This window comes from Halichoerus grypus, chromosome 10, assembly GCF_964656455.1.
Source record: "Halichoerus grypus chromosome 10, mHalGry1.hap1.1, whole genome shotgun sequence".
Lineage (NCBI taxonomy): Eukaryota > Metazoa > Chordata > Mammalia > Carnivora > Phocidae > Halichoerus > Halichoerus grypus.
In genome coordinates this window covers 96,200,549-96,225,235 of record NC_135721.1, presented here as the reverse complement: position 1 = coordinate 96,225,235, position 24,687 = coordinate 96,200,549, and the positions used below count along the sequence as shown (strand labels likewise).

At 40.9% G+C, this 24,687-nt stretch overlaps 2 protein-coding genes across 8 annotated transcripts; one reads left to right on the top strand and one right to left on the bottom strand.

The window, feature by feature from the left end:
- The first annotated feature begins 183 nt into the window (after positions 1-183).
- Positions 184-19,826, top strand: POLR3F (RNA polymerase III subunit F). Of its 7 annotated transcripts, none has more exons than XM_078056877.1 (10): positions 184-284; positions 2,624-2,741; positions 5,607-5,674; positions 6,056-6,076; positions 6,205-6,272; positions 7,604-7,716; positions 10,915-11,058; positions 11,273-11,380; positions 12,262-12,453; positions 14,434-19,826. In XM_078056877.1, the coding sequence occupies exons 2-10, from the start codon at positions 2,685-2,687 to the stop codon at positions 14,509-14,511; spliced, it is 849 nt and encodes a 282-aa protein (XP_077913003.1). In that variant the 5' UTR covers positions 184-284; positions 2,624-2,684; the 3' UTR covers positions 14,512-19,826. The 7 variants fall into 7 exon arrangements, 6 of the variants coding, with proteins under 6 accessions (XP_077913003.1, XP_035948617.1, XP_035948627.1 ...); XR_013441925.1 differs by lacking the exon at positions 184-284 and adding an exon at positions 293-490 and having other exon boundaries at positions 12,262-12,518; XM_036092724.2 differs by lacking the exon at positions 184-284 and adding an exon at positions 293-490.
- Positions 17,035-24,258, bottom strand: RBBP9 (RB binding protein 9, serine hydrolase). The gene is made up of 5 exons (XM_036092753.2): positions 24,052-24,258; positions 22,787-22,829; positions 21,682-21,787; positions 19,157-19,242; positions 17,035-18,773 (listed from the first exon to the last, which is right to left on the bottom strand). The coding sequence occupies exons 1-5, from the start codon at positions 24,238-24,240 to the stop codon at positions 18,547-18,549; spliced, it is 651 nt and encodes a 216-aa protein (XP_035948646.2). The 5' UTR covers positions 24,241-24,258; the 3' UTR covers positions 17,035-18,546.
- Positions 24,259-24,687: the final 429 nt, after the last annotated feature.

The window sequence follows — 24,687 nt, the reverse complement described above, 5'->3', positions numbered from 1 at the left end:
AAGTGATTGGCGGAAACTGCCTTCCTAGCAACCAGCTCCGCCCCTGCTGCTAGGCCCGGAGACTGGTACCAGCCTCGAGCGCCTTTCCTAAGGCTTCACGTCAGGTCTCTGAGAATATGCCTTCACCGACATTGGAAAGTGCTCGGAGGTGGCGTCCCAACTCAGAGTGAGGGAACCAGGCTCGTTCGTCCGACAGGCATTGACATTCTGAAAAACAAGATGTAGCGGGGCGGGCAAGTGAGGCGGATCAGGCGTGCCTTGGCCACCTCAAGCCGACAGAACAAGTAAGGACCGGCTGCGACACGAGGAAGAAGGCCCCTGCCCAAGCCGGGCGCCGTTTTCCCCCTATTCCCGGTTCCTCGGTTCCCCGACTGGCTATCTGGCGGCCCCGAGCGTCTCTCCCCTCAGGGGCCGGGAACTGGGCAGTCATGGCTGAGGTGAAAGTGAAGGTGCAGCCGCCCGACGCGGATCCGGTCGAAATAGAAAACAGGTAAAACCAGTGAGGCTCGCTTCCCGGCTCTGGAGCCCCCCACAGGCGGCCGGACGTTTGGGCAGCCGGACCCCTTCTCCCGGGACCCTCGGTAGATACCCGCGCGCGCAGGAAGATTGGGGATTTGGAACCCCTCTCCCATCCCTGGAACGTAGACTTCTTAAGAAGTTCCGAGCGAGTTTGACAGTTTGTAACTTTCTGTATCTCACCTTGCCCCGGTGCTGTTCTGAAAGTTGTGATGATGTGCTTCCTTCCTGCATTAAGGTGATCTATGCCCAGAGGACTCGGCGTTTTTCCGTAGTACTTGTAGCTACATATTCTCATCCAGGATCGCTCTTGTCGCTAAGGGAATTCTCAAGACAGACCATTTCGGCGAAGTTAGGATGCAGTTTGTGGTTTTTGAAGAGACATTAAGCCAAATGGTTTCCGTGCAGTACTTAAGTCAAGATTTTAGGTCACCTAAAGCCTCTCCTAATTTTAAATTCGCTATCCGTGCACTATTTTTAGTTTATCACATAGTTTTAGAAGACCTTAACTTTCTCAAACTTATGAAAACACGTATGATGATCCTATGACAAAGGTGGATATTTGGGCTTATTTTTGTTTGGTAGAGATAATTCCAAAAGCAAGCCCCAGTTATGGTGACTTGTCATAACAAATTTTGCCTTCCTACCAGAAGTGTCTGATTTGCCTCCTCCTTGCAGACTTATGGCTGCCCAACGCACTGAATATTTATTTTGTCATACTTGTTCCATCTGAGAACATTGAAGCCTCAGCTTTAATATTTTTTCTGTGTTTTCATTTGACTTTTGTTCTAATTTAAAGTTCATATTAGTGAGAAAAAGAAACACTCCTCTTAAATAATAGTAATAATGTAAACATGTACTTTATTTTGCCCAATTTCTAACATGCTTTGATTCAGAACCATCATAGAAACCCAGATTATCTGATTTTAGCATAGGGCACTTGGGTGGCTCAGTAGATTAAGCGTCCAACTCTTGATTTCAGCTCAGATCATGATCTCAGGGTTGCGAGATCGAGCCCCACATTGGGCTCCGTGCTGGGCGTGGAACCTGCTTAGGATTCTCTCTTTCCCTCTCCCTCTGCCCTTCCCTCCTTACCGCCCCCCCCCACTAAACCTCCCACTAAAAACAAACAGATTATCTGCCAAATGTGAATAAAGGCACAATTTCTTTCTTTCTTTCTTCTTTTTTTAAGACTTGGAACCTTAAATGGAATTTTTTTTTTGCATTTTTTTAAAATTTTATCATGTTATGTTAATCACCATACATTACATCATTAGCTTTTTTTTTTTTTTTAAGATTTTATTTATTTATTTGACAGAGAGATAGAGAGAGAGAGAACAAGTAGGCAGAGAGGCAGGCAGAGGGAGAGGGAGAAGCAGGCTCCCTGCCAAGCAGGGAGCCTGATGCGGGGCTCGATCCCAGGACCCTGGGATCATGACCTGACCCGAAGGCAGCCGCTTAACTGACTGAGCCACCCAGGCCCCCCTACATCATTAGTTTTTGATGTAGTGTTCCGTGATTCATTGTTTGCGTATAACACCCAGTGCTCCATTCAATACGTGCCCTCTTTAATACCCATCACCAGGCTAACCCATCCTCCCACTCTCCTCCCCTCTAGAACCCTCAGTTTGTTTCTCAGAGTCCATAGTCTTTCATGGTTCGTCTCCCCCTCCAATTTCCCCCCCTTCATTTTTCCCTTCCTACTATCTTCTTCTTTTTTTTAACATATAATGTATTATTTGTTTCAGAGGTATAGGTCTATGATTCAACAGTCTTAAACAATGCACAGCACTCACCATAGCACATACCCTCCCCAATGTCTATCACCCAGCCACCCCATTCCTCTCACCCCCCACCACTCCAGCAACCCTCAGTTTGTTTCCTGAGATTAAGAATTCCTCATATCAGTGAGATCATATGATACATGTCCTTCTCTGATTGACTTATTTTGCTCAGCATAATACCCTCCAGTTCCATCCACGTCGTTGCAAATGGCAAGATTTCATTCTAAAGGCACAATTTCAAACTGTTCTGCTTGTATCCCCGCCCCCCCACCTCTTGAAATAGGTAAAAACATGAATAATATTGTTACTGCCTTTCTTCCTAGGATTATAGAATTATGTCACCAATTCCCTCATGGAATCACAGACCAAGTAATTCAGAATGAAATGCCTCATATAGAAGCCCAGCAGCGGGCAGTGGCCATCAATAGACTGCTGTCCATGGTAAGGCAAATTCAACTAGTTCATGTAATCATTTATGTGCTGTGATTGTCATTACTTCCTAGTATGTGAAACCATTCGAAAGTGTCTTAGGTTAAGACTCCAAGCCAGGAAGCGGCTCAGACTGCCTGAACTGAGGAAAGAAGAAATAATTACACATCATTATACAAGATGAATGAGGGGCACCTGTGTGGTGCAGTCGGTTAAGCATCTGACTCTTGGTTTTCATTCAGGTCCTGATCTCTTGAGTTGTGGGATCAAGACCCATGTGGGCTCTGTGCTCAGTGGAGAGTCTGCCTGAGATTTTCTCTGTCCCTCTCCCTCTGCCCGCCTCACCCGTGTGCTACCTCTCTCTCAAATAAATAATTTTTAAAAATGAATAAAATAAATGTATTTTGTTTTAACCATTGTATTTGTTGACCTAATTGTCATCGTGTACACAGGGCACATAGGGCTAGTCTGCTCTCACCTTCTGTTTGCTTCTTGCTGCCGATGTTGGACCATTCCCTATGAAATATGCCCTCTGCCAGCTATCACAGAGTCAGTTCATTAGGGTTTCTCCCTCCACAATTTCACTTTGAGCATTTCAGGAGGCAGGAATGAGTCGAGTAACACTACAATGGGGTTTTTCAATGAAGCCCTTCTACCTGCTTTTACCTCTTCTCTTGTCCTGGGGCCTTAGTGTCATTCTCCTCCACTGTCCAAAAACACCCCACCTTGTGGCACCCCATCCTCTAAGTCTACCTATTTCTCCTTCCATTTCCCGTACATCAAAGATCCCCAGTCTTGGAAGCATTTCACTTTGGTCATAGTAGAAACTGGGAAAAAGATTTCTACACTAAGGACTCATGGAAATTTGAGGACAGGTGAACTTTCTGTTAAACTACTCCCTTCAACCTTCTAGCTTAATGGCTGGAAAACTTCTTCTATAAAGTGCCAGATAGTATGTATTTAGGCTTTGCAGGCCATGTGGTTTCTGTCACAAGTACTCAACTCTGCAGGAAAGTAGCCATGGACCATATATAAACAAACGAGCATGGCTGCATTCTAGTAAAACTTTATTTATAAAAACAAGCAGTGGGCCAGTTTGCTGACCTCTCTTTTAGTACTCTAAAACAATTGGTGATCTCTAATCAGTTCACCCTGGTGAAGGACTTGGCTCCAGGAGGGATAGTGGAAGGGATGCTGGAAGTTGTGGCAAGGGATACTGTTTTTGTCCTCTGACTGCCCTTTCAGCCCTTTGCTTTCTGTCTGAAAATCATCCTCAATATCTCCCCCTCTCTTTCTCCACCTCTGCAGCCCCATCCACTGCCAGTCCTGTTGTCTGGAGGATATAAGCGGTGGTGGAGCTATGATGAATTTTAAGGGAATAAGTATTAGTAAATCACAAAGTGTTACTGATTTTAGCTCTTAAACAGCTCTCAGATTTGCCCCCTCATTTCCATTCCTACTACTCCCGCGTGTGTTCAGGTCTTGGCTTTTTCCTGGACTATTACAGTGTATTCTAACCCGCTCTCCTGGCTCCGTCTGCCTTAGAGAAGGCAGCCTGATCATCTTAAACACAGATCTGGCCAAGTCACTTCTGACCCAGAATCTCAGCACTAGAGATTCAAGTCCAAACTCGTGGCTTTACCACACTGAGCTGCTACCTTCCTCACCTGCCTCATCTGCCACCACTCTGCCTCAAAAGTTAAGTTTCAGGGGAATGGATTGTTTTTGGTTCCCTGCCGCCTCGTGCCTCAGGTCCTTTGTCTTCCCTGGTTAGACCGCCCTTCTTCCCTTTCTTCACAGACTAACTCCTCATTATCCTTCAAGACTCAGCTCCGCTTTCTGTCTCCCAGAAAGCCTCCCTGAACCCCAGGTTGGGCCAAAGCTGCTGCTCTGAGTGCCTGTTCTACTCTTTACTTACCTCTATGTTAATGCCAACCAGATAGTTGAAATTAGCTGTGTGATTCTCTTTTAGAATTCATGTTGGTCCCCCCAAACATATATCACAGTACGGGTGTTCAGCAAACATTCATAGGCTAAATTAAACAACCTCCAAATGGAACTTTGTGTTTCAATTTTGCTACTTAGTGGGGTCCAGGGAGGAAGTTATTGCTGTTCATCCATATGTAAACCTGTTTGCAAGTCATGTGTCATCCCAGTCTTAACTCACGGGAATGGGCCTCTCAGTCATGGGTTCCCCAAACTGCCAGAAGCCCAGTGGTACAGCCACCTGAGTGCTCCGGAGTTGAGAACCAAGGAATTTCAAAATCACATTAGACAGGCTTTACTTTACTTTTGACTTGTTATATAAAACCAAAACTATTGCATCTTTTATTCATTGCTTGATCTTTCTGCCTAACTGTCCATGTAATACAATAGAAATCACACAAATCAGTAAATGTCACTATTAACATTGCAAATTTTATTTGATCATCATGTTATAGAATATTTATGCATGTTAGTCTTTATTTGAACTTTTTATTTATACAAATTATATTTTCATTTTTATGTTTATATTATATATACTTAGTGAATTTATTTGAATTTGAATGTGGATTTTTATTTATTATTCTAAAGCTGCTTTTTCAGAATTCATTACGCGTTGGTCATATAACCAAGCCAGAATATAGCATATAGGAAACTGTTAGGTATTTATATTTTGGAAAATGACAAACTAAGGAGCTATGTATGTTTTCAAAAATATATTACATGTGATATGTAGGCAAAAACTTAAGTCTCAAGTGAGGAACTAACGACTGTGCAGGGTAGGATATTTTGGTTTGTGTAAAATTTTTTAAAAAAATTAACATTTGTGATTGATTTGAAATATCTCCAAAATAATTCATTGTTATTTTCTATAAAAAACAAAACAAACTTTAGGGTCAGTTGGATCTCTTAAGGAGCAATACAGGACTTCTGTATAGAATAAAGGATTCTCAGAATGCTGGGTAAGCCCCAATTTTTTTATTTTAAGAAATTTTAATTATTACAAATGTAATAAATGTTTTGGGGGAAAATGTCAATATAGAATTGCATAATGTAAACCTGTCCTGCATACCATCCCCACCTCTTATCATGAGTTCCATTTCTCAGAGATAACTGCTCTTAATAATTTGGTATATGTCCTTTCTTCTAGGTATATATATAAATATATAGAAATGATTATATATTTATATACTATATATATAATCTCTTTTCTTTTTTTTCTTTTTTTTCCTTTTTCTTTTTTTTTTTTTTAACAAAAATGGGATCATGCTATCCATACTGTTTTGCAACTTGTTTTTTTCACTTACTATATCTTGGACATCTTTTCATTCTGGTACATACAGCCCTGTCTCATTCTTTTTAAGGTAAGCTCTTATTTTGGTAAATAAGTCAATGTGATGACCTTGTCTACTAATTCATTAAAGTAGTTATGTAGATTATTAGATTATCCTGTATCTCTTCGCCTTTTTAATTCTACTTTATTCCCCTGCAGTAAAATGAAAGGATCAGATAACCAAGAAAAACTAGTATATCAAATCATAGAGGATGCAGGAAATAAAGGTAAGCATGTGAAGGAAGAAACAGGAAAAAAACATTGTCTTTAGGACCCGAAATAGGGACTGAGGGCTGGCTTCCCAGGGTACAGATATGTGTATAAAAAATGCTGCCATGTATATTAAAAGGAGAGGAAATAGAAATACATAATGTGCATATGCTTGAAGGACACCCAGGTGTGATGCTGCTGCTCTTAGCTCACAGGAGGCAGGAGCTAGATGGCCGTTGGCCAGGATGGAAAGAAACTTCTGAATTCTGAGCCATTGGAATGTACTATTGATTCAAAATAAATCAGTTAAAACTTAAGGGTTTTTTTTTTTTTTTTTTCAATCCTCACTTTCTAAACTTTGGAGGCCTTCATTTCTTCATTTTATCTGTAAATTGTGGATAATACCATCTCTCTGGTTTTTGTAAAAACCAGAGGGATGTCCAGTGCAGTGTGGCAGTGTCCCGACAGAGGTCCCTCAGCAACTTCGGTTTTCTCTATCCCTCTTACAGACCTATATCTAAATAGCTATTATTACACTTTAGGATCTATTTGAGTCCCTGATATTAGTTTCAACAATGTATCAATAATGATATAATTTGAAATCATATATCATTCTTATATTATTAGGAGTTTAATACTTTAAAAATTGACATATGACAACAGCCATTCTCTATTTTTTTTTTTTTTTTTTTTAATTCTTCCTATCTCATTACGCCTCTTTGCTGGGAAGAAAATAAGGTAACATGTTTAATATAAAATTCCACATACAACCCTTCTTTGAAAGAGAAATCCTGGCTTCCTGCACAGGGCTTATGGCTGTGAGAACCTCAATCTTCATTTTTCATCTCTTAAATATAGGGTATAAATAATGGGTATACATGCACACAGATGCTTACATAAAGAGTTTTTTTTTTTGCTCTCCATTGACAGTGGTAGCTGACCTTGGCCCAAACTGAAGTTATAATCTAAATACAATCTAAAATAAAAATAATAGGAAACAGAAGTTGGGGTGTAGGAGGGGATGGCAGACACAATGTAAGTTAATTCAGCAACATTCAAGATTTTTCTTCCATTAAAAAGTATCTTTTTCACATGTTTTTAAAAAGGTGCCACACTAGGATTCCAAGAAATTTCTGGTTAGAAGATAAAGCACATAACTTCTTTATCATTTTGCATACTTTTGTTGTTGTCTGAGATTCTTACTCTAAGTCACTGTTTTTCCCATAGCTATGTGCTAGGAATGTATACATATATACATATTTTGTTAGTTTTAGCCTGCAATGTAAGCAGTAGGACTGTAGACACAAATCCTATGGCGTTGAACTCATTTTACTTTACTTTCTTACAGGAATATGGAGCAGAGATATCCGATACAAAAGTAACTTGCCATTAACAGAAATTAACAAAATTCTAAAGAATTTGGAAAGTAAAAAGCTTATCAAAGCTGTTAAGTCTGTGGCAGTGAGTAGTTTTCTCTTTCCTTACCCCAAGTGTTCACTGTATTGTTTTGCTCCAAGTATGTTTCAAGATCTTATTGTTCTTTAAGCTATGTCATGATTTAAAACTACTAGTCAAAAAGATTTTTAAAAATTTAGTCCATATTGGATTCGTTTGGAGACGTTGCTTAGATTTATCACTGCCTAATTAACTCTTTGTGTCTCACCCACTCGAAAAGCTAAAACTACTATACTCTTCAGTAAGGAATTTTTGGAATCATGAACATTTTTCCTGGATTTTCAGCATGAAAGATAATTTACTTCATTCTAGCATGTTAGATTATTTATTCAACAAATACCTATTGTGTGTTTGCTCTGTGCCAAGCACTGTTGTGGGTGCTTGGGCTACATTAGTGAACAAGCCAGAGAAAGATCTCTGCCCTGGTAGAGCATTCGTTCCAAGACATGGCGTTTTTCGTCCTCCTCATCCCATTCCCCCTGCCCCCCCATGACCTCCTTCAAGGGTTGCCATTCCAGAGCTGGCTCCATCAGGGACACCAGCTGCTAACCTCACTGACCTAGGCGGAAGAAGACCCGAGATTCCCCTAAACTAAAGTTTGCTTGAATACGGATTTCAGCAAATAAGAATTTGATGTTCATCAGAAATTTTATTTATCAAATGATATTTTTAACTTACCACACCCTTATTTATTTATTTATTTTAAAGATTTTATTTATTTTTAGAGAGAGAGGGAGCGTGATCACAGGGAGGGGCAGAGGGGGAAAGAGAGAATCTCCAGCAGACTTGGTGCTGAGCGTGGAGCCTGACACAGGGCTCGATCTCACAACCCTGAGATCATGACCTGAGCCAAAATCAATAGCCAGACACTTAACTGACTGTGCCACCCACACGCCTCCCAGTCCCTAATTTAGAACGTTATCTCCCTTCAGCATTTTTAATGGATGATTTCAAATATATACAAGAGTAGAGAAAATAATACAAGTCCCCACATACCAATCACCCAGCTTCACTTTGCCAATCCTTCTTCTCCATCTTTATTTTTAATAACAGCTTTATTGAGATAATTGACGTACCATAAAATGCACATGTTTAAAATGTACAATTTGGTAGTTTATAGTATACTCACAGAGTCGCGCATCCATCACACTATTCTAATTTTAGGACATTTTCATCACCCCTGAAATGTGACCCCACTAGGAGTCACTCCCCAGCCTCCCTGCCCATAGGCCCTGACAACCACTAATGTAGTTTCTGTCTCTGTAGATTTGCCTTCTCTGGACATTTCGTATAAACAGAATCATACACTATGTGGTCTTTTGGGTCGGGCTTCTTTCATTTACATGATGTTTTCAAAGTTTCAAACTAAAGTACTATTAGATTATAACCCAGATTATAAAATAAATATTCATGAGTCTATATGGATGTAAATGTTTAAATAAATGACAGATCGGGGTGCCTGGGTGGCTCAGTCAGTTAAGCATCCGACTCTTGATTTCAGCTCAGGTCATAATCTCAGGGTGTGAGATCAAGCCCCACATCGGACTCCGCACTCAGTGCAGAGTCTGCTTGTCCCTCTCCCCCGCCGCTTGCACTTGCTTGCTCTATCTCCCTCTCAAATAAGTAAATAAATGACAGATCTTCCCATGAGTAGATAGAGGCAGAATAGACAAACCTCCTGTGCAGAAGAATTCCACGTAATTTAGGTGGACACTCCACCCTCAAGGAAGTAGAATGTAACTCCCATTCCTTAAGTGTGGACTGTGCATAGTGATGTCCTTCCATACATGGAAAGGCTGGTGGGGGGGAAGTCAGTTTACAGTGGAGAAAACAGAGAAACACTACCTCAAGCCACATGATCAAGGTTAACCTCAACACTGACAAGTCATATTGATGGTGATCAGTCATCACTTGGTGACAATCAAGTGCCCATGACAGGATGTGATGAGAAGGGCACTTTTCCTCCGTGTCCTTTCTCCCGTCTAGTCATGAGAAAAACATCAGACAGATGCCAGTCAAGGGATGTCCTACAGAATACCAGACCAGTAATTCTCAGAACTGGCAAGTTATCAAAAGCAAGGAAAGTCTGAGAATTTGCCAAGGAAACGTGACAAGTAAATGTAATGCGGTATCCTGATTAGGTCCTTGGACCAGAAAAAGGATATTAGGGAAAAACTAAGGAAACCTCAGTGAAGTGTAGACTTTAGTTAATAATGATGTATCAATATTGGTTCATTAATTGTAATAAATGCACCCTACTAATATATTAAGAGGGGAAACTGAGCACAAGGTAAATGTACCATCTTTATAATAATTGTGTAAATCTAAAACTGCTCTAAAATATAAAGTTCTGAAGGGTGCCTGGGTGGCTCAGTCAGGTAAGCATCTGACTCTTGATCTCAGCTCAGGTCATGATCTCAGGGTTGTGAGATCGAGCCCCGCATCAGTTCCATGCTGGGTGTGGAACCTGCTTAAGAGTCTCTCTCTCTCTACCCACCTCTCTCCCTCCCTGCCCCTCCCCCACCCCTGGCTCCAAAGAAAAAAGTTTTGAGGGTTTTTTCTTAAATTTTTTTTTTTTTTAAAGATTTTATTTATTTATTTGACAGAGAGAGAGATAGCGAGAGCAGAAACACAAGCAGGGGGAGTGGGAGAGGGAGAAGCAGGCTTCCTGCCGAGCAGGGAGCCTGATGTGGGACTTGATCCCAGGACCCTGGGATCATGACCTGAGCCGAAGGCAGACGCTTAACGACTGAGCCACCCAGGCGCCCCTTCTTAAATTTTTATTTTATTTTTTTAAGATTCTATTTATCTATTTGACAGAGAGAGAGCACAAGCAGGAGGAGCAGCAGAGGGAAAAGGAGAGGCAGGCTCCCCACTGAGCAGGGAGCCCGACCAGGGAGCCCAGTGTGGGCTCGATCCCAGGACCCCGGGATCATGACCCAAGCTGAAGGCAGATGCTTAACCGACTGAGCCACCCAGGCACCCCGAGGGTTTTTTTAAATCTCAGTTTTGGAAGACTTGGTTATCTTTTTTTTCTTTTCCCAAGATAGACTGATTGATTGATTGATTCATTCATTCAGAGTGCGTGGGCACAAGCCGGGGGCCTGATCTCATGACCCTGAGATCCAGAGTCAGATGCTTAACCAGGCACCCCCGGAAGACTTGGTTATCTTATAACCACATCTACTATGCATTTTTTCCTAGGCTTCAAAAAAGAAAGTATATATGCTCTATAACGTGCAACCGGACCGGTCTGTGACTGGTGGAGCCTGGTACAGTGACCAGGATTTTGAATCAGAATTTGTAGAGGTGCTTAACCAACAGTGTTTTAAATTCCTACAAACCAAGGTGAGGCATAATTGAGGAAACATGACTGTAGATCTTTTTTTAAAAGTTGCTTCATCAAGAATGTTTAATCTTGTATATCATATTTTATAGGACTTGAAAATACTCAAATCGGTAATTTTTACTTAACAATATATTCTGCTGTTGATTTCACGCTATATAGTTGTATTCAGAAAACACAGTGTTCTTGCTGAGAGTTATGTTTCTACCCTTATAGGCAGAAACAGCACGGGAAAGCAAACAGAATCCAATGATACAAAGAAATAGTTCATTTGCCTCATCACATGAAGTGTGGAAGTATATCTGTGAATTGGGGATCAGTAAGGTGAGAGCACAGTTTTTAATTTTCATCTTATTTTTTAAAGGTTACTCTTCATCACAGGAATGTAGTTTACAGTATATTCTAAACACAGTTGGACCCAGACCCTTTTTTCAGGTGATACCTACGAACATTCTGCAGAACCCACTTTGAGAAAGCACTGTCTTAAGCCATTTAGACAAAGGTGAATGTCATGCCATCAGGCACTGTGGGATCTGTATGTACTCAGCTTGTGATACAGAGTAGCAGAGGAGAGGCCTGGCAGTGCATTGCACTACCAAAATGCAAAAGTCTGTTGACAAGCCCTTGACTTTCTCAGGGACATTTCAACATAGATGCCAAACATCAGTCATCACATCAGTTGTCATTTATTGGTATTGTGTCCCTCTTGTAAGTCGTGAGTAGTGGTGTCAGTATATGCTTTTGAAGACCTATACATAAAGACACCATGCTGGGTGCTTTTCATAATCAGAGAAGAAACTGAAGTGGCCACTTCGACAAGTCATTTTCATTTCCTAGACCCTAGATCTCTCATTTATAAAAAAGTAGGCATTTGGACTATTTGATGTCTAAAGTACTTTCTATTCAAACATTTTGTAAATCCCCATCAAATTCTTGCCCCAAGAATGTTAAAAGACTTCTAAATTTTACTGAAGAGGGTGGACAAATAGAAAGTGTCAAATTCAGCATGAGGTTAGAGTTCTGTCCCTAGCATTTCTGTGGTTTGTGCTAACCTGGGCTGTTGTTCAACCCATGCTTTTAATGACTCACCGGCATAATGCTTCCCCATTTCACCGAGGAATTGCGGACCCTTTACAGTTTAAAGACTCTCCCAAAGGATGTCTTCTTGTGCTTTTTGTGTCCTTTCTAATGCATCCCCTTTTCAGGTAGAGTTGTCCATGGAGGACATTGAAACGATCTTAAATACACTTATTTATGATGGGAAAGTGGAGATGACTATCATTGCTGCAAAAGAAGGCACGGTTGGCAGTGTAGACGGACACATGAAACTGTACAGAGCAGTCAATCCAATCATCCCACCCACAGGTTTGGTCCGGGCCCCGTGTGGACTCTGCCCGGTGAGTTAAAGTGGCTTCACTTCATACCTGACTGCCACCAAGTGCAAATGCCACCTAACTTACCAGTTAAGCACACTCGTTTTCTGACACTCAGGGTTGACCAACAGTGGCTCAGACCTCTGTGTAACCTTGATGACAGGCCCTTGATGAACAAGTCATTGCTTTACATTCTTTTTTAGAATAACCAGGTTAGGGAAATTTGTGTTTTCTACTCATGGCCCTGAAATGGACAATTTTTAATGATGGCTGATCATTTAACCCTAAGTAGGGAGGGAAATGAGATTTGCTGAGAACCCACCACAGGCCAGGCATATTCTTGAAGATTTATGTGGTCTCATGTAATCCTACTTCTGTCCCTTGGAGCTAGCGATATTATTTCCGCATAAGCATGAAGCTAAGGAAGCTGTAGGGGCTACAGCTTCGAAGTAACAACTAGGACGCAAACCTGGACATGTTCTTTCCCCTGCAGTGCGCCCCAGCACTCTTCATCCGGTCCCATGTAGTTCGCGCATGCCAGCTGCGTGCCGCAGGCACTGCCTCTGCCCTCGGGGCATTTATATTCTTGGGCCGCTGGCGTAGATTTTATTTCCTTATACCAGCCCTTGTCTATATGCCTAAGCTCTCTGTGTGCTGGTTTCAAGTCCTAGAAAAAACAGCGAGCATATTGGGAATTCTGTTTAGCACCCTTCAAAAAAAGGAATGTAGCTAACATGAAACCTTTGGTTAGTGATGTATGTAGATCTGCTTTCCTGTTACCTGCTGATAGCCTTTGGCCCAGTGGGCAGATGAGCAGATCATCTTAGTGCTACAGTGAAAGGTGTCTCATTCACTAACTTTATAATCACACAGCAAGTCTCTTATAGCATGTTCTTAAATACAGCCCTAGTCTTTTTTTTTTTTAAGATTTTATTTATTTGGGGGCCCCTGGGTGGCTCAGTCGTTAAGCGTCTGCCTTCGGCTCAGGTCATGATCCCAGGGTCCTGGGATTGAGCCCTGCATCGGGCTCCCTGCTCGGCGGGAAGCTTGCTTCTCCCTCTCCCACTCTCCCTGCTTGTGTTCCCTCTCTCGCTGTGTCTCTCTCTGTCAAATAAATAAAATCTTTAAAAAAAAAAAAAGATTTTATTTATTTGACAGAGAGAGAGAGCACAAGTAGGCAGAGTGGCAGGCAGAGGCAGAGGGAGAAGCAGACTCCCTGCTGAGCGGGGAGCCTGACGCGGGACTCGATCCCAGGACCCTGGGATCATGACTTGAGCCGAAGGCATGCTTCACGACTGAGCCACCCAGGCACCCAGCCCTAGCCTCTTTCACTTTGAAAATTTTATTTTTATTTTTTAAAGATTTTATTTATTTATTTTTTTGACAGAGAGACAGCGAGAAAGGGAACACAAGCAGGGGGGAGTGGGAGAGGGTGCCCCGAAAATTTTATTTTTAAATAGACTTTTTTTTTAAGATTTATTTGAGAGAGGGAGAGAGAGAGAGAGAACAAGCAGTGGTAAGGGGCAGAGAGGGAGAAGCACGCTCCCCTCTGAGCAGGGAACCTGACATGGGGCTTGATCCCAATCCTGGGATCATGACTTGAGCTGAAGGCAGATGCTTAACTAACTGGACCATGCAGGCGCCCTGAAAATTTTATTTTTAATATTGCTTTAAAAAATGGGTCAGGGCGCCTGGGTGGCTCAGTCGTTAAGTGTCTGCCTTTGGCTCAGGTCATGATCCCAGGGTCCTGGGATCCAGTCCCGCGTTGGGCTCCTTGCTCTGCGGGAAGCCTGCTTCTCCCTCTCCCACTGCCCCCGCTTGTGTTCCCTCTCTCGCTATGTCTCTCTCTGTCAAATAAATAAATTCTTTAAAAAAAAAAAACAAACAACAATGGTTGGGTCTTGGATACATTGTTAACAGAAATTTTAGTTGTAGGTGACATTTGAGACTTACAGTGTAATTTTAAAACTCTCATTTGATTGTAAATTTTTTTCTTTTTTAAAGGTTTTTGATGACTGCCATGAAGGTGGTGAGATTTCACCATCTAACTGTATTTATATGACAGAGTGGCTCGAATTTTAATAGAGAACTAGGAACTTTCCTGACATTTTGCAAATGAAATTACTTTGGGAGCAGATAATTTAACTCATGATGGAACATCAAATTCCCTTGAAAGCAAACTTCACAATAATGGATAGACTTGCTGCTATAAAAAAGTATTTTTTTATCTATGAAGACTAAATTTATATTGGTAGAGTAGCCAACAGAATATGAAGCAGGTAAGGCTAATAGTGAAATCCATTCTTCAATAAATAAAATACTTTGAACTTCAGGAAGACCACCTTCTGAAGCTTTCAAGACTTTTGATGGTTCATGGAAAAAGAAGCTAACAAATCCATATTTGCCATATACTACAATAATGACTAAAGTTTAAAAATGCCCATTTTAAAGTTATTTATTAAGGTCTTCATTGGAAAATTTTGTATCTGGTTCACTATTGCCATTTGTTTTCTCTTTTCTCAGTGGTTTCATTGAGAAGGAATCAAAAGTGGTGAGGCAGAAATAGCACTTGGAGGCATGAGTGGGGGAGAGAATGGAACATCCCTTTCCACACACTATTCATTCCTTTTTACATCAGAAATATTCTTTCAGAGGATTATGCCTTTGTACTTACCTCAAATGCAAATGATGACTATTGTCAAGGATGTTTTCAGTGCATAAATATGATTATTCTCATCCTAAAGAGAATGTTTTCACTGGTCCTTCTTTGTCAAAGTCTTCCAAGTTTTACTCTGCAGCTCAACTGCCTTATTTGCTAGAATTGCCCCATAATCCATTGCGCTCCATTCACTTTATTGTGAGCAGGGTACCACTCCTCTTTTCTTATTTTAGATTGGTTTCCATACTCTCTTAAAAATCATGGTGTAATTGGTCTAAACTAAGCGGAAAGCCATTATAATTGTTCTCAGTTCTAATGGTACTTTCAATCCTAGGTAATTTGGTGTATTGTTGCACAGAAGTTAGCTTTTTAGGATCTCAGCTGTTGTATTTTCACTTTGTAGTTCTCCTTAATGATTTCTGTGTCCAGGCCAAAAGCATGAGACCAAAGGAAAGGAATTCAAAGCCAGCTACTACTGAGGCCTGAGTTCAAACACCAGTTTGGATATACTCGAAGTGGTAAACATCAGAAGGGTTATTTTGAGATATATGGGATCAATAAAATAAAATTCAGCTCAGTAACCAAGAACCAGGTGGAGTCTGTGGCCAGCTCTATAGAAATAGAATTCAATGACACTAGCATTTTGAAACAGAGTATTGGATGTATAGAAGATAGAGCCTGAAACTACACCACCCCCAGCGAGAGCTGGAATAGTAAGAACATTAGCTGTCCTCCCTGGGACCTGGCCTGTCACAGAGGCACTAGTCTTATTTAATGAAAAAACTGAACTTGGGGGAGAGGTACAAGTGGGGAGAAGGAAGCAGTTCATGACTTTGCATTGTGTCTTGATAGCCAAAGATTTTAAAGGTTACAATCAGAGGCCACAAAAGTTCCCTGACTCACCAGAATAAAGAGACCCTTTAAATGCTTTTCCCACAGCATGTCTTTCATTCTGAATATTAACTGAAGGAGAAAAGAAACAAAAGTACTGCACCTCTTGTTATATAGTTAAATGGATATTTACCTACCAGAAGTAAACTGTGACCACAGTTTATGGAGCTGTAGACTCCCGACACCAAAAAATCAAATTGTGAGTGAAGTCCTAATCCTTACAGTTGATTTCCATTTAGTACAAGGTATTTTGGTCACCTGAGAATAGATATTCCCTGGAGTCTGTTAGGGCCCTTCTATTCCGCTTAATAACGATCCATTGGGAGTCAAATAATCATGAGAGACCATGATTCAATGGTTTAAATGGATAGTTTATGTGAGATTCTTCCATAAAACTCCTCTGAGCTTGGTTTGGTGAGGAGTAAATTTTATGGAGCCGTGATTTTTATGGTGATCAACTGAGTAAACAAGTCAAACAAGTAATTTCAAGTTGAGTGACTTTTACTTTGAACCATTATTATTACATGGTGGGTAAGGGGAGAATAAAAATACATGTCCTAGGACGCTTGCTGTCCCCCAAACTTTTGATGACAGTATTCCATATCTGCTGTTCAATAAGGTAGCCACTAGTCACTTGTGGCTGTTAAGACTTGAAATGTGGCTAGTGTGAATGAAGAACTGAATTTTTAATTTTATAGCTACCTGTGGTTACTGGCTACCATATTGGGTAGCACAACTCAACAATCATAGGTCTAGATTAATTATAGGAATGAAGAATATCAAAATTAATTATTTCTCAATTGTATAGATTTGTTGCTTTTCTGTGGAAGAGGACAACAAAATATTATTAACTGTTATTTGTATAAGTTTGTAATTTTTTGACAAAGGACTTCAGAAAACAAGACTGAGAGTAAGTAGAGCAATGACTAATTCCAAATCAAAAAGAATCAAATTTTGGTTATAGGCTTGATCAAATCATTGCTAAACAACCTCTTTAAGAAAATTATTATTCAATTGATTTATTGAATTTGCTTTTCACTAATGTGTCAAATGAGTTGTTTTAAATCTTAATTTTTTTATTTATAAAAGTAATACATGTTCACTATAATAAACTCAGATAATACCCAGGTGTACAAAATAAGGAGACTCCCACCACACCATATCTAAAATTCCTATTCCCCAAAGAAATTGCCATTAAAAGTTGAGAGTCTTTTTTTCTTTGAGCACATTTAGAAACCAAGACTTTTCCGGTTAAAATGATGGCTTTGAATCTCCTTTAGACATAAACAGGGAATTCACATCTTTGCAGCAAACATCAGGTTCTGCAACATCAAGTATGAAGTCACTGGAAGTTGTTTGAGGCAATACTTAGGGGTCATAATAGCCAAAAAATGTTGGGAAATAAAAAGCATTTTTTTGAGGGAATATGATCAGAAAAGAAATCATGGAATGAGGCTTAAAAGAGAGCCAAAGGACCATGGAAGTTAAAAGGTAGAATTCTTTACAGAACAAAATTTGAGGTATGGAAAGATTCTTTTAAAAAATACTTAAGATTTTGTAACAAAATCCAGATTGTTCCCATGATTGCATCCTTTGACATTATGTTCATTTCTCAGGCTTCATAGAGAATCATTTAAAGCACCTGGCTAAGTTAATCCTAATGGCAGAGGTCACAAATGGGTGGCTTGGACTTGCAGTGTTTGTAAGTTTTTTTTTTAACTGTCGTTGCCAACTTACATCATCCATATGTACATGTATTGGACACAACTCATATACATATGAACTGTGTATACAACCATATATATAGTCCCTAAATATAAAAACCACTGCATGAAATTTTTTCCTTGAAAAATCAGAAAATTGGCAACACTCTGCCCCCTTCCCACATGGCAACAATTTAGACAGGACATGAGTTCCCCATGTTACCCTAATCCCCACCGCTCTGGTCTAGCACAGATCTGGTTGGCTATGCTCATGTATATATGTCCAGGCTGGGCTTATGGTCCCTGTCTGACCTGGCAGACCCCTGACTCAGATCCATGAAGGACCAGGGCAGGGTGTCAAAGATGGAGGCCCTAGTCTAGGTTTAATGTCCTGGGCCAGCTCAAAATAGCTAGTGGTTTGAGCTCTAAGCCAGCACTCTGGACCTTTAGTCGTGTTTTCTTTTCCCCCAAAATAACAAAAGGTTCATTTCAAAGAGGAGTACCACTCTTACAACATACACGAAACTACTTCATTTTAATCTGGACTGGGAATCAGGAAACCTGGACTCCATTTCTGCTTATTCACTTTCGACAGATAAAGGTAGTTAAGCTGTCCTTATGTCCTGACTCAAATGGGAAAAATATTGCTTTAGTTCATAGCAGTTTGCGAGATATAGATCCTATGGAAAATGGAAATGCTGTTTGTAACTTAGTTTGAACATTGAACTTTTGTTTTTTTCAGAACTTAATTTGACCTGTTTTATGTGTCCACTAATCTGATCACAGATAATTTTTATCTATTAATAACCTGATAATTGCTCTACCCCTATACCGGAATGCAAAATAGCAGAAATCCCATCCTGTCTATGCTGGCACTTTCAGCATAGACTTTACCACACTAATCAGTTCATGAAACTCCGTGTTCTGAAAGTGGCCACGGTCACTGAATTTGTACAATTTGGCTTCCAACCTATCAGCCACTTCTTGTTGTTCTTTCCAGGGAAGGAAAGGATCATCAGTGGAGCCAAACTGCACAATGTGAGGGCAGTTGGCTTTGATCTTCTCCCACTGCCAGGGACGATTGAAGTATCCTATGGGAAAAAATATATATATAACCTATTACCACCCATGGATAATTTCCCTTCTAGCCATTGTAAAATATCTAGCAGAGACACAAAGAATCAGAGCCTAAGTGTTAGAAGTCCTTTAGTTTTCAAATCTGTAGAGCTTGATACCATAGCCACTTGGGAAGGGGGAGTACATGGCTCATAAAGTCAGGGTTCAATGCATTAGAAAGTGGTCTATCAACTCTCAAAGGGCCTAATTTATATCTAAAGAAGGGCAGTAAATGTTTCTCAGATGCCACTAGAGGTTTTTTTTAGCCTATCCAAAAGCCAGTGCTGTTTAACCTGAACAAGCATCCCTGTGACTAGAGAAAGGGCTTTTCTGTACTGATTTCTGCCTTCAAACTTACCACTGGCCCGCTCATTTTCATCCCCCAAGTCGGAGGTGTATGCAGACACTAACACAATAGCATATACTTGGTGTGTTTCTGCATACCTGTAGAAAGAGAAATAACGTCAGCTAATACTTAATGTTAAATCTGCCAAAAAGTCAAAACAAAACAAAACCCTGAAAACTCATTTGATTTAGCTTACAGAAAGCAGGTGCTATCAACTGTCGAGTTTAACAAGAAAAATAGGAAGGAAACTGCAGAACTACAAGCCCAGTGGTTAATGGCTTACCCTTGGCCATTTGATGAGTTTCTACTGATTTTTCAAGGTAGTCCAAACCTCTTTGGTAATCCTTTCCAAAAAAACATAAAAAGTGTAATCATTCTCTTTGATGTGCCTATTAACCTACCTTCAGTATGCATCAGCATTGCTTTGTTGGTTAACCTACAGATTCAGTCCCAGAGCATCTGATTCAGAGGGTTGGTACAAGGCCCAGGAATCTGCATTTTAAGACATGACACCTCCCCCAACCCAGATGACAAATACAAGTGATCTGTGAACCGTATTAAGAAATTCTGTACCATGATGGAAATGTACTTCTTTTTGCCACACACTCTACATTGCATTGTAGTACTTGTTTGTGTCGTGTTATATCTATCTTCCCCAATAAACTTCAGCTCCTTAAGGGCAGGTGTGAGTCTTCTTGATCTTTGTGACCCTGGTGCCCCGTACAGTGCCTGGCAAGCAGACACTCAGCTAACTATTTGCATGAAGTTCCCTCACTCAGCAAAGACTAGGCTAGGGAAAGATGTGGGGTGGTAATAGTTTCCAGAGGCCTTGGTGCCAGGAAAGATTTAGGGTTGGTATTTTGTTTTCAGGCTAAACTTTTTGCCCAACCATTTGTTTTGAAAAATGTCAAACTTACAAGAACAAGAAGCACCTAGATTTATTCATTTTACCACATTTCACACCTAAACATGTCGACATGTATCGCCTAAGAACAAGGTAGTCTCTTATATAATCTCCACAGTGCCATTATTACAGCTAGTACATTTAACACGGATATGGTAATACTATCTGTATTCATTTTCCCCCAGTTTTACCAAAAATGTTCTTTAAAACTGCTTTTCAATCCTAGATCAAAGATCACTGCATTTTGTTTTCATGACTCTCTAGTCACTTTTAAATTTTTTGTTTTAAATGACATTGACACCATTGACATTTTTTCCAGAGTTTAAGCCAGTTGTCCTGTACATCATCCCCTAAACTGAATTTGGCTGTTTTCCTCATGATTAGACAGAGGTTAAACATTTTTGGCAAGAATACTGCATAGGCAATGTGTCTGTCCCACTCCATCACATCAGAGACACACAATGCCAGTTTCCCTTTATTGGTGAGATTAAGTGTGATTACTAAGGTGACAGCTATCAGATATCCATTGTAAAGACACAATTGTCCCCTTTGTGATTAGTAAGTAATCTGTGGGGTGGTCCTCTGTGACTAAATCAGTATCCTGTTCCCCTACAATCTCATACCCCATAGTTTTGGCATCAACTTTCTCCTTGCCTACCTTAACTTTAGAAGTTAATTTTTAGAAGGTTGCAGACAATCCTGCAGTAAGTTTCAGGGATCTTTAAAAGAAGGCACACCTTTAGTAGCCAATGGCCTGAGAAAAATTCAGTTGGCCTTGAGTTGGTACAGATTTCAGCATAAAGGGATTCCTTCATTTTCCAGACAACCCCTAACAGCTTATAAACACTAGGGCTGTACAGAAATTCTGCAGCTCCACACTGGGAAGCATTATTTCATAGCTCTGGTGTGGCAGAAAGATTATGGAATCTGGCAAGGTTCTCTGACATGCGATTCATATGTCATCCTGAGCAACTGCTTGGGACAAGGGGCTACACAAAAACTATATTCCTTTGTCATCCAGCTTAGCAAATATGGAAGAAACCCAACCTTAATATGCTTACTCAGCCAGCTAAATCCTATCCTCTAGGCCTTATAAGCCTAAAGGGAGGGACATGATGTTCTAACCGAGAGCATCAGGGAAGCGCCATGAATCCTAAGGACTGGGGGAGTTGCAGGGTGGGGTAACAGCCTCCACCCTCCAACAAATATTTACTGAGCACCTACCATATTCCAGACACTCTTCTAGGCACTGAGGTTTCAGTGTCAGAATGAACAAAGTCCCACCCTCATGGAGCTTACATTTCTATTGGCCGGAGACAAGAAATAAACAGGACATCAGGTGGTGAAAAGTGCTACAGATAAAAAGGGGGATACCAAGATATAAAGGGGATATGAGCCAGTGGGGTGAAGTTGCTGTTTCATTTGAAGTGACTAGAGAAGGCCTTAGTGGGAAGAGACATTCGAGGAGAGACTTAGAGAAAGCCATGCAAGTATCTAGGAACAAGTATTCCAGGTAGAACAGTGGCAAGCGCAAGCCTAAGGCAGGTGCATACTTGGCATGTTCAAGGAGCTGCAATGAGGTCTGCACACCAGCTGGAGCCCACATGGGGGGAGAATTCAGCAAGGATCGCACCTCATGGCTGCAATGGCCCCAGAACTGTGGCCTATGATGACAGTCTTCTCATCACAGTGCAGCTCCGTCTCCATGAAGGGCAGCCAGATGCTCTCTTGAGCTGTAACTAAGGTTCAGGGTAAAGAAAGAGTGTCATTTGATAGGGACAGTCTTATAGTCTAATGCTGTCCCACCTTTCTAACCGATGACTACTCAGCACTTCTCAATTTAAGAACTGCAGGACCAAATGGGAGATGGGACTGTTTTAATAGAGCCAACGATTTATGTATTGCTGTTTGAAAGACTCAAATCCACAGTTTTGGTCCATCTATCTATCTGGTTTTGCTTTCATCTTTCACCATGTTCTCATAAGAAAATACCGGGGAAATAATAAAAATACAACTCTAAAGTTTTAATGTAAACTTTCAAACTTAAGAAAAAAACTCTAGATGACATTCTCAAATTCATATGCATATATATTTTCTTTCCAAAGAAGAATTTCCTGACACAAGTCATAGGCACAGTCAGAACAAAAGTGGCAATGTTACATTTTGAAATATTCTGATCTCCTATAGGTGCTGTAAAGTTTTATCAAATCTCTGTCTCACATGAAATACCCATAAATTTTGCCTGAAAATATCTGTTGACTTCTAGAAGGGAAAACCTAGTTGCTTGCAAAGTTGAAAATTAAATTTTACCAAGCCCAGGTGCTTTTCTTTCTTTTTTTTTTTTTTTAAAGATTTTATTTATTTATTTGACAGAGAGAGACACAGTGAGAGAGGGAACACAAGCAGGGGGAGTGGGGGAGGGAGAAGCAGGCTTCTGCCGAGCAGGGAGCCCGATGTGGGACTCGATCCCAGGATCCTGGGATCATGACCTGAGCTGAAGGCAGACGCTTAACGACTGAGCCACCCAGGCACCCACCCAGGTGCTTTTCTTGATCCTTATTAGAATTTTCTAGAATGTTTTTTGGTTTACACCCTTTTCCCCAAACTACTTGCCATCATTCATTCTTAGGTATATATTCCCTTTGGCTTCTCTACTGATATTCCTGTTCTCTACCAGGAAAATGGCGAGATCAAAACCCAACAAGATGAGACTATTTAAAAACACGTTTAAAACTTACTTGGGTCAGGCATGTTTTTAGCCAAACACTGGAAACCAGGTATCTAAGATATGAGGGGAAAAAAAAGCTATAATAAAGAGTTTAATTACAACTAATACTTTGCTAATAAGAAATGAGACACCTGATATGATCTTTATCAATTCAATAAGTATTTGCTTATATTATGAAATGAAGTGGGTTAAGTGCCATATGAACAGACAATCCCTCTTGATAAACTCCATCTGTCTGTAGTTCTATATCCAGCCAGCTCTGTAGGTATCTATATACAGAGACCTGAATCCTCATTTGTACATCTCTGTTTGTTGCTGTAGGCATATATCTACAGAGGTATCATGAATGAATGCAATTCTAGACAAACTGACCTGTAGTCAAACAGACTGTGCACCAGGGATTAGGTAAAACATGGTACAGAAACATGGTACAGAAGGTTGGAGATCCCACCGTCTTGGACAGCTTCAGCCCTGATCTTTTTGGATTGTAGCTCTGGCCTTGGTTTTCAGCCACAACCCTGGAACTTTATTCTAGAAATGTACTCTAGAGCTCTAGAGGATGGCAATCCAGGAAGCAGTCCTATTGCCTGGTTATGGAAGAGGTTAAAAAAAAATCAAGATGCACAAGACAACTACAGCTGGTCACCATTTTTATAAAGCTCATAAAGAAGCCAAATTAAACAATATATTGTTCAAAGTATACACACATGGTTGCAAAAATACGTTCATTTTTAAAAGGGTTGGAGCAAATGAAAAAGTTTCAGGATGGTAGGGAAATGGGATGGGGGAACGTACATGTGGCTTCGAAGGTATTGTTAATGTTGCAGATTTTAGTTTGGTGATGGAGCCTCAGGTTTTCATTACATTAAACTTCATAATTTACATATATGTTAACATATAGCTTTTTTACATATTAAATATTAAGCAGGGAGCAGAAAAGGAAGATGTACAAGTATCTGGGAAGTCCCAAATCTGAACCAGCAGCAGATGCAGGGAGACCGACGGGGCTCTAGGAGGTGGTGCCTTGTACCCTAGCGACTGAGCCCTTCAGGGAAGTCTTCCAGGCAGTTTTACCCACCAAAATTCCGACCACTAGTTCTAGTGTTTGAGATAGGGCAGCGGGGAGAGGAATGAAAACACACTGGGCTGTACTAAAGGGGGTGTGCTGGGGTGGGGTAGGGGCTGGTGAACACACGTTCAAACTTCAGTCCTCAGTCCCCTCCATCCCCTCCGGCTCCAAGCTGACTTCCCAGCGCAGCCGCTCGTGTCTCTTACCTGCTCCAGCCCTTTCTTCACCCAGCCGTACCAGCCGTGCATGGCCACATCCCCGCCTCCGTTCCCGGGAACAATAACTGCCTTGCTTGGGGAAGCCATGAGCGCAGAGGGTCCAGTGTCCCCCAGCAGCCGAACCTGTAGTACCGGGAGCTCCAGACTGCATCCGCCGAGGAGCCTGCACCGTGGCATTCTGGGAATTGTAGTTCTGGGGCGCCGGCGGTCCTTACCGCACAAGGTGGCCAAAGCAAACCTGGGAGTTTCCATCATATGTGAACCACCTTTCACTTGCCTCTTACTAGTGTTCTCGTCCCCTCCCCACCTTATTTAGGACAGGCTGTGACATGCCCAGAATATGTTCTCTCTTTACTACAATTACGATGTATTTCTATAGGAAACTGTTTTTAGTTCCAAATATACAGAAATCACCTATTTATAGTTGAGGACTCCTGTTATTCTTATTACTTTTCCTTCTGATTTCAAAACAGTTGTTAGTAAAATAGTTACTGTCAGCCCTGGTTGTTATTTTTCATTGCTTTAAATGCTGTCCTCTTAAAAGGTATCCCCATTGGTGTAGGGCACGTGGATAACATACTTAAACCAATTTAGAGACTGGGGAAACTGAGGTAGCAATGAAGC